General features: G+C 40.9%; 1 protein-coding gene across 14 annotated transcripts in view; it reads right to left on the reverse strand.

The window, feature by feature from the left end:
• The window catches only part of BCOR (BCL6 corepressor), a 158,849-nt gene that overhangs the window by 27,064 nt on the left and 121,518 nt on the right, over positions 1–10,267 (reverse strand). For 12 of the 14 annotated variants that reach the window (XM_069065695.1, XM_069065694.1, XM_069065692.1 and 9 more), the window contains 5 exons: positions 8,800–8,925; positions 7,229–7,307; positions 3,426–6,275; positions 2,693–2,746; positions 2,062–2,248 (listed from right to left, as the gene is read on the reverse strand). In XM_069065695.1, the coding sequence (XP_068921796.1) occupies positions 2,062–2,248; positions 2,693–2,746; positions 3,426–6,275; positions 7,229–7,307; positions 8,800–8,885 (3,256 nt within the window). In that variant the 5' untranslated portion in view covers positions 8,886–8,925. The remainder of the gene's footprint in view (positions 1–2,061; positions 2,249–2,692; positions 2,747–3,425; positions 6,276–7,228; positions 7,308–8,799; positions 8,926–10,267) is intronic. The other 2 variants (XM_069065699.1, XM_069065701.1) reach the window with 1 other exon arrangement.

The raw sequence follows: 10,267 nt of genomic DNA on the forward strand, positions 1-10,267 counted from the left end.
GAGAGAGAGAGAGAGAGAGAGAGAGAGAGAGAGAGAGAGAGACTTTAAGGAAAAAAAAGGAAAGAAAAAATAGGAAATTTATCAAGCTTCTTACTCAAATTTTCACACACAGAAAAAAATTTTAGTTGAGAGTGAGCCCTACCATTTACCCATAGTTTTTTTCTGCTGTGAAAATAGCTTTCCAAGAACTGATGAAATCTCCAGTTTTGTCATCACTTAATATGTCTCTGTAAGTTTTTAAAAACCAACTAAGAGAATAACTGAGACCCCTTCCTTTGCAATTTCTTCTCTTTCCGCTTCATACTGAAAGAGGGGCTCATTGCTTTGGACAACCAAGAAGAATCCTAATAAAATCTCACCTCCAAATTAAGCATTCTGGGGCAGCTAGGTGGCACAGTGAATAGAGCACTGACCCTGGAGTCAGGAGGACCTGAGTTCAAATCTGGCATCAGACACTTAACACACTTACTAGCCGTGTGACTTTAGGCAAGTCACTTAACCCCAACTGCCCTCCAAAAAACAAAAACAAATTAAGCATTCTTTGTGTAACAAACACTATAAACATTTTCAAAAAATGAAACTACTGATGACCTCATTATTAAGGAAAGTCCTAACAAAATAAGTCATTTCTAAACAAGCAAAATAATAGATCACTTGATTATTACTTATATAACCCTCAACAAATCACTTAACCACTATGGACTTCAGTTTCCTCAGTTGTAGAAAAGGAGGGCAGCAACCCAGATCCTCTAAGATGCTCTGTAGCTCTCAATCTATGACTGCTTGTTTGTCCTCCTGGACCAACCTGCCTCTCCTTGTTCTTTGGCTTGGAGAAGGAGGAACTCTGGCCCCTCGCTCCTAACTGGGAGTGGCTGACACTGTCAGTGTGGGGACAAAACCCTCTTTTAACTGGGGTCCAGACAGTTTACTCTCCTGAGTTTGCCATGCCCTTTAAATTGATTTAGCCATTCTATTCTTGTTATCAGGGTCTGGAGGTGGAGGCTTCTCCCCCAAACCTAAAAGTATCTTTGAGAAAAGGTTTAACAAAAACATAGGTATAGAGTGCCCACATACATCCCCTTTCAAATGTAGAGTGCCAACAAATACTTATTTGTAAAAAGATTAGCTTACCCTGGCCTCTTATTATCTCAGGAAATAGGACTGTGGCTATAACATACTCTAAGACTTTTGCCAAGAGGACTTCAGTGGTATTAACTGGAGCCTCAGAAATCAAGCTTCATGAAATGAGAATGAAGCACTACTCTAGTGGCTTTTTTGCCATTCTCACCCACTGCTGAAGAAATAGGCCAAGTCACAACGTCCAGGTCTAAGTGGACAGTGATGAACAATTTGGTCTTCGGACCCCACCACCACACCAATATCATAATTAGGTCAAGCTATTCTGAATCATGCTGTTTACTCTCACTGATGGTAAACAGAACCTAGACCAGTAAAATACATTTTATCTCATTGTCCTTTCCCTCACTCATTTCAACGATACCTGTGCCTCTAGGAGAAGAACAATAGTAGTGCCCATTCATTCCATACTAAAATGTTAATACAGAGATAGGGGAGGGAGAGAAAGAGAACAAAGCCTCCACTATTAACTGACAACACAAATCATTCCATAGCTACAAACAAAAGGTATCTTGCAAGCATCACTCTTGGAGAAAGCATTAGAAAAGCAGATGATTACAATAACCCCCCAATATTATATACTCATCTCACCAGACCTAGATTTGTAGGTAAGGGACTAGAGTTTTTTCTTGAAACATGAGCTATGTTCAAGGCAATAACTTGTTTTCATAGAAGCTATGTTCCTGGCTGGGAGAAGAATTAAAGCTATAATTTGCCATTCATGTCCCGACATCAAAACAAACCCAATCCTGAGCATATGCTAATCTGGTTTATTACAAGCAAACCATTAAATCTTGCCATTATAATAACAGAAAGATTTTTAAGTTAGCAGGACCAATCACCAACCTCACCTCAGATACAGATTCAGGGAAACAATAGCACAGTAGGCACACACACTCTATAATAAGCCATAAGGTTACTTACATCTGTCACTATCATTCTGGTCAGCAATGGCATCTTCCAATGCAACAGACTTTGGCTTCTTTTCATTATTTCCTTTAGAACTTTCCCAGTCTGCCTGGCTGAATTTGCAGACCTCTGAGTCTTTGGTTGTTGTCTGTCCACCTTCTCTTTCTTTCATCTCCAACTCTGAGAAGCGCATCATTGCACGCTAGAAAGAGAATGGAGATGAAAAAAAAAACCTCACAATAAAAACTACTTTATTGACCTTACCTTACAGGAAAGCATTTCCAAAGAAAAGTCTGGTCAAAACCATGAGATATAGAAATTTTACATATCTGAGATGCACAAGACAAAACTTACAGTATCTATATGCAAATAGCCACACATTTCTTTATTACAGTTACATGTGTATAGTTCTAGAGACGTGTGTATAAGTACACACACACTGTATTAAAGACAAAAAGTGTTCTCTTTTGGAAGTAAACAAAAAAAAAAAAACAAAAAAAATGAAAAGAAAAAAACAAAGACACAAACAAACTGCACAATGAATAAAGACGACCATGGCCCACAAACTTCCCTTTGTGTATTTGGAAACGAAATTTAACTCAAAGGTTTATGTAAGATTCTAGTAATAAAAATTTGAAGAACTGACCTCACAGTAAGCAGCAGGTAGACATAAAATACTGTCCTCTTGTAATCCTTCCATCTATGTAATTAAAATGGGCACTCAATGGATCATTTAGATAATTTCATCCATTTTTATAAGCATAAACCAATTTTTTCTTAACATTGCAAAACAATTTGGCTATACTAATCTTTTAACTAAAATTAAAAAAAAAAACCTTAGGAAATTCCAGTACAATATCTGTTATAGTTCACTAACAAGATAAATAAAGCTTCTATCCCTCTAAACTAGTCTTTTTGTCGTTGGTCAAAGTTGCACGATGCCTATAGACACGAAGTGGCTGATATTCTACTCCACCAAGAATCACCTACTACAGCATACTAATCAGAAATTCTAGGTACATTTGATATCAAAAAGTAAAGGCCAAGAAATCACAGCAACGAATAAGTTAACATCATGCAGTCTTTGGCTATCCTCCACCATATTTAACACTTAAGTTATCAGCATTTCAGTGGAGTTCTTTTAAAGCTGTAATTTAAAACAGCTTGGATACATGTACCTCATATAACTACTGGCTAGCACTACTCATATTCTCTTAACTGCACAAATTTAACATATACACATTTATTATAAACTTTAAGTTATCAATCTCTGAGAGAAGTCCTGACAAGAGCTACCACACACCCCCAATACTGTTTTTAATACAGTTCAGTTTCAAAACTGGTAAATGCTGAAGTTATTGAAGTATTTCAGGACTCACCTGCAGTGCCCTCTGCTCTCTGCTGAGTTGGCTGGAATCTGCATACAGTTCGGTTGTGACACACTTGAATCGGTCACCTACATAACCAGCAGAATTTGCAATTCTTTTTGCCAACTTAGATGGCTTGGGCTTCAAAAGTTTGCTATCATTAGAATCTAAGTCATCAGATCCATCTTTGGTATATGTGGGGTTGACGTCAATACTTGGGGCATTTCCCACACAAAATGGTTTGGTATCATCTTGGGCTTTACCAAAAGTTACAGTTGTACCATCATTTCCATGAGCTGGCTCCAAGAACGGAGCAGAAGGCTGAACTAGGTTCTCTTTGTTAGGGCTTACTGAAATGTTATCTTTCCTCAAGCTGAACACTGGTGTATTTGAAGCCTGTTTAAAATTATATGAGTCATGGAAATCATTGCTCCGACCATACTCCTCTCTCATTGCAATAAACTCCCTGTGCTGTTGCAGCACCTGCTCAGCTGTGGGTTTGGTGGGGTCATCAGTCTGGTTGCTGCTCTCAGTTGCAAAGCCAGGTTTGGTTAAATTTGTTTCATTCTTAGTCTCCTGCTCCTCTCTAAGGAGATCTATGTAGACCAGCTTATCGTTTTTGACAACAGCTTTATTGTGATTCCAGGTGGAGTGCAATTTTGGGTTCTTCTCAGGAGGTACCTCAGTATGTAACTTAGTGCTGCTAGCTTCTAACATTTCTGGAAATCTGCTTCTGAGAGTTGGATCCTCATAGCGTGGTCTTTCATGAGACCGGGATCTCCTTTCTGGTTTTTCTTCTTTAGTAATGTCTAAAGGTGTATGTGGTAACAACATAGGATGAACCATGCCCAGGCCCAGTGCATCTTGGTAGGTCACAAATTCAGGCCTACTTGTAGGCAGGGTATAGGGAATTCCTGGTTTGGGGGCAAGGTGCCCTGGAAATAGACTGCCATTAGGTAACAATACTGGATGAGGGTAGACAGGTCCCTTTCCATGTAGAGAAAGGGGACTTATAGCAATGCCTTCAGGAGCTGAATATGGGAGGTAACTTCTAGGGTAAGAGATTGGTGGAGACCGGAAGGCCTCATTTGGAGCTAAAAATATTGAACCTGGTGGGAGGCCATTCTCATTTGCTTTGAAACTTGGTTCTGAATTACTGGCTTTGGCCACCTTGTTGCTGCTGTTATTATGCTTGGCAGAGGCTGCTGTTGTGATAGAAGGCTGACCCACATGCTGTATGACGGATGGTGTTGTATCTAGAGTGTTTCTGTTTGTCTTCACACAGTCTGCATTGGCATTTGGAGCAGGTGATGCAGATGCTGGGCGGCCTGCATTTGACAAGGACCCTGAAATATTATTGACTATGGTATCTGTGGCACCCATTCTAGGACAAGAAGAACTCCTCTGTTGCGGTATAACCCAGTCTAAAGCTTTGTTTTTCAACTGCATGTTTTTGCTGTTGTTGTCTTCATTGGGACTTGGACCAGGAACGACCCAGGATGAGGGAGCAGTACTAATGATTTCAGGTCTATATATAGTACAACTATTTCCTGAAGGAGAAACTGTTTCTTTTGGAACATCACTTCCAGATAATACTATCCCACTTCCAGCCCTGCTCTGAACAAGGACTGTGGTGGGAGCAATTTTCTTAAGATGGTCAGATTTGGAAGTCTCCGCATCCACAACTTTTGATGACAAGTCTAGTGGCTTATCTGTGACATCTTTGGTAGCTGTCTGTTTTTCTAGGAGAGGAGGTGATCTACCATCCTTTCTCTCATGAGCTGTCGTTTTCCTGGAGTGCCCAGGGGCTGGCTGTGCACTTTCACCCACTTCGTGGGTCTTGGAAAATTTCCCATTGGAGAGCCTAGCTGTGGGGAACTCACTGCTTACATTCATATATGGCTTTGACAGAGTCACTGAAGAAGGAGAAGTGGAGATCCTGGCATAATGCTTATGGAATTCAGAATAGGTGTCTGTGGGCTGTGTGGGAAGGTGGATTCGGGGTGGTCGGGGTGAAGGGGGCAACAAGAGGGCAGGGTCCCCTGGCAGATTGCTAGTGGCTGTCTTGGCAGGAGGGACCCTAGGCTGCTTGTTGTTCTGAATGTGTGGAAAGGCATGTGAATCAACAGGATTTCCAGGGCTGACTCCCATCTTCCAAGGTAGGCTTTTGTCTGGGCAGTGAACAAGAGGGGGAATGGCTGGGGAGGCTGAAGCAGTGGAAATCCTCATTGGTGAAGCTAAAGATGAAGGAATGTGGGGACTGACATAGTGAGGTGGTGGCAGATATAAAAAACGCTCACCATTGGTGCAGACTGGTGAATAGGCCAAGTGTGGGGGCAAGCTGTAGGACTGCTGAGGTAGCAAAGCCTTGTACATATTTAATGAATACTTATTTGGTGAGTCAAGGAAAGGATACATGGCTGGTGTGCCGCCACCCTCCACATAAGGACTGCCCCAAGGGAGCCTTAGGTAACTAGCACCATTGATGTTAAGAGGACTCTGCTTGTCACTTGCAGTTCTATCCAGCCCCAAGGATTCCCCAGTAGGAACTGAACTTTTTTGTATTCCTGGTGGTGTTTTGTATATAGTATTAAAACCATTTGGGGGTTTTCCAGGGACAGCTGATGCTTCTACTGTCTCAGAAGGATTAGTTTTGAACTGAATCTCTGGATTTCGTTCAGGGGTAAATCCAAGACTGGCTATAGCACTTGTGGCAGCATCCCGTCCTTTCTCTGAGCCAAGTCCACACAAACTGGAATAGACAATATTACTGGGGACTCTGAGTCCTTCCCGTATAAGTCCAGTCCTGTCCATAGTCAGAGCTGCAAGACTGTCAATGCGCTGTGCTGCAGATGCATCCACCTTTGTAGAATAAGAAATGCAAAAATTATTTGGAGCTTAGTGACTAAAACCAATCTTAACTTAGCACTAGAGATGCACTCAGCTTTTAAAGGAAACAATATATACTAGATCATTACAATATTGAAACATAAGGATGTTAACACAAAGTAGGAGGACTCCAAGGTTGTTTTTCCCAATGCCTATAGGTCTCTTAAAATGGTCTGTTGAAACTTATCTCTGTTCAGCTAGTTTGGAATATATACATTTCTTTCTACTTAGGGCATGGCCTGTCTTACACTAACTCAATAACATATTATCTGGAAATTTCATCCATTTAGCATAAACTCTTTGCTACAACTCAAATGACAATAGTTCCAATATCATCAGAGCAATCCTGATGGGGTATGAGGTCCCTGAGAAAAACAACAAGTCTCATTATGTCTTCCTTTGACGTAAGAAGGAGTCATTAAAGAGACTATTCTATAAGGAATACTAGGGATGAGAATCTTAAATGTCTCATATCTGAATCAAGAGAGCATGGGTCCAGCAGTGTTTCCTATTGAGGATGATTCTGCTGTCTGAAGGGATGGCCAAATGCTTCATATTTCACTGTAAAATTAAACCCTATAAACCTTAAGCATCTATCTGAAGACTTCGGAAATTTGTCCAGCTGGAACTGCTAATGTGCCACTGCTTATCAGAGTAAGAGCTGGTGGTCTACTATCAGCTAGCAAAAAGGACCTAAAACATGCTCACTTCTCCAGAGAATGAAAGGATGAAAAGACAGCTTAGGAGCTTATTTAGCATGCTTTCACCTCATCTCTCACTATAAAGATTTCTCAGCAGAAACAAATGTGTGTGAGTAAAAAGAAACTGTTTCCCATGATAAGGCATTTTAAAAAATTACTTTAAAACAATAGAAGATTGACCACAGAATCAGAAATTATGTCAGTATGACACCATTCATCTCTTACCACGGTGTGGTTTAAGGGGTTTTCTTCCCTCAGTTCCAGTCTGGCTTTCGGAGCTTCACCATCACTTACTGGAATTTTCCTATTACAAAGGATTATACCAGCTGCATGAAACATTCCTCACTCAGGAAAACATTCTCAGATTTCCCCAGGATAGACCACTTCCTAATAACTCCATTAAAAAAATAAAATTGACCTACTAATACTTTGTGCTAAAGTAAAATATGACCACTAACTCCATTCCCCCAATGATGGTGATTTTTTTAAAGTTAAGTTCTCTTGAAGGGAAGAGTTCAGTCTTCTTAATCTATGGCTAAAGGGAGTAGCATTGATGCATATTAATTCATGGACAGACCTTCCATTTTTTAAAAGCCATTAACCATTCTAACCTCTTTTCCCCTACACCAAGCCTCATTGGAAAAGCTGCTAGTTTGGGCTGATGTGAACTTTCTCATCCTGCTCTTAGGCATTTTACCAACGGAGGGTTTATCAGGAGTAAAGTGGTCCAAAAGGGACAGAAAGAAGCTCAACAACCTAGATAAAACTCAAAACTGGATTAACAACCCCTGAATTACCAAGAACTGATTGGCCCACAGAAGCAGCTCCCAATAAAGTCTCAATCACCCTCAGAACTTTCCCTAAAGCCAAGTTTTTTTGCCACAGACTATTAAAATTAGTTTCCACAGTGATAATAAAGCTATATTTGACTATCTATAAAGAAATGATTGAGAGAGAGAGGGTATGTGTGTAGGGAGATACACACTAATATCATACAAATGTCAGCTGTTCCACGTTAAAGAGGGAACTGCACATCTGTGCCATGTCAGTGCTGTAGCACTGAGACTTGTCACAGAAAGCATTGATAAAGAATATACCTTGGTGCCAACTTCTCAATCCCAGGGATAAAACCGATGACATGCAGCAGAAGGAAAGTTTTGTCATTACCCAGAAGAGCAGCTTCAATCATCTAATGCTTAACTGCTTTTACCCCACTGCTCCAAAAATCACTGATTAGGAAGCATAACTGAATTGCTGAAGGATTGAAATCAGGACAAGATGTGTTCAGAGGAAGGGCAAGCCACAAGGAGCGCAATAAGGAACCTGAGACTTAAATGAAGAAAAGGGCGGCTGTTTCTCCATTTATTACTGAGCAAACTATTTGTTTTAAACCCATATCCAACGCCAACCCACCTGGGCCCACACTCCTGACATTTAAAGTTAAAGCAGCACATAGACTGGGATTAATTCTCCTTCATAAATATGAAATAATAAATTAAGTATGAAAGTGCATTGAAAGGCCGCTTTAGGGGCTAATCTTTTAAAGGGCGTCAATGCTTCACTGAACCAGGTTGCCTGTTAAAACTGTAAATCAAGGTCTGCTGGCTAGACAGGAAGATCTTTATTCCCCACCCCTTTTGGGAAAGCTATGGCTGCAGTAAGGTGTTGGCTACAAAGTCCCTTTGTACCTCCCTCCAGGCAGGACCCAAAGGGATATGGCACAGGGGGCTCAAATAGTCCCTCTTTGGGGGAAAGGTAAGGAAAGGGTGTCTCTAGACCTAAACTAGAAGATTTACCTTTCTTCATTAATTCCACACATTCGGACCCTTTCATTGTTCATCCAGCTATGAACATTGCCATACAGGGGAGTTGCAGAAAGCATGACGTCTTCTTAAATCGCAGCTTTTCTTCACGGTTTTAGGCTATGAAAATTAAAAAAAAAAAATACCACCACAAAGTTGAGATGAAATTCATAGAAGGGCAAGCAGAAAGCAGGACAATATGGCAGGCCTCCCTTCAAGTAATTAATATTCATGCCAAATTGGTGAGGGTAGTATGCTGCTGGTCTTGAAAAAGGAGGCAGATACCCAGCAGAAAAGAGGGGAAATAGAGGGCATTTCTAGATCAAAGGAGAAGGAATTTTTCCAGTACACAGCAATAAAATTAAGGCTCATTCTAGGTCCATCCAAAAATGAAAACTTCTCTTAGCTTACTTCATTTGAATTGGGGGATTCAATTTGGACTAATTCTAGGGATTAAAGGAAAAGGGGAAGTCAAGCAAAATTCCAAAACACACCTTTCTCCTTCCCTTGAGGATACAATTAAAGCTTAACATTAATGACTATTCATTTTACAGGAGGAACACAGGGAGGGCAAATCCAAATCATCTTACAGTTTGTGGTGGTTTTTGTTGTATCATAGAGCTCACATATTTTGCGCATTTTTTTTTTTAAGAGTTAAGGAAGGAAGGAGAGTAAGGCCTTGGGCAAACCCAAGCAAACACTGAATGGTGCCCTGTGAATAACTTAAGTAACTCAAAGATCTGAGGGTTAAAAATAATAAGTGGGCTGGTAAACCTCCACCCCAACTCTATTAATTAAGCACCAAACCTGGGGCTATACCACCTCAAGTGATGTTGAGGGTGAGAGCAGAGTAAATTCAATGACATTTCTCACTTTGGGAAAGAAATCATTAGCTAGGCTAGCAGGAGAAGTACTAGCAGTCCTGACCCAACTGAGCTGCCGGCATAAGGAGAGGCACCAGTCATTTAGCTAAGCAAGTAATTCCAGAGACTTAGAAGAGAGAAGGGAGAAAGGGAAGACAAGAAAGTCTCTTCACCTTTTACTTCCTCCTGCCATAGCCTACCTGCATTAAATTCTAGTTTGCTGCATGAGTGAAGTGTCAGGACAAGCTGCATTTTATTAACAGGATTATCACAGCACATGATTTATCCCAGTGCAGGATTTTAATTGCTCTTTGGAGGTTGAGTTGTTTCTTTTGACTGAGTTTCTGCCTGAATCCTGCTGCTAAATACTGGGTTAATAAGTAGGAATCCTTTAATGCTCAGGACATCCCTGGGTTCTTCCTTCCTCCGCATTTTTTCCACAAATGTGTCACCCCCCCCACCCCCCACATAGCCCCCCTTCTCCCTCCCCTTTCTCCCCCCCCCACAACTCTAACTTCCCCTCGCGCACCAATCCCACAACAAAAAAACCCCCTCAACAGACACTACTTCCACGAGTCTTATCTCTATCTTCTCTCTTT

This window comes from Petaurus breviceps, unplaced genomic scaffold (genome assembly GCF_028583685.1).
Source record: "Petaurus breviceps papuanus isolate PSGF00001 unplaced genomic scaffold, PetGlider_PUasm1.0 90700, whole genome shotgun sequence".
NCBI lineage: Eukaryota > Metazoa > Chordata > Mammalia > Diprotodontia > Petauridae > Petaurus > Petaurus breviceps.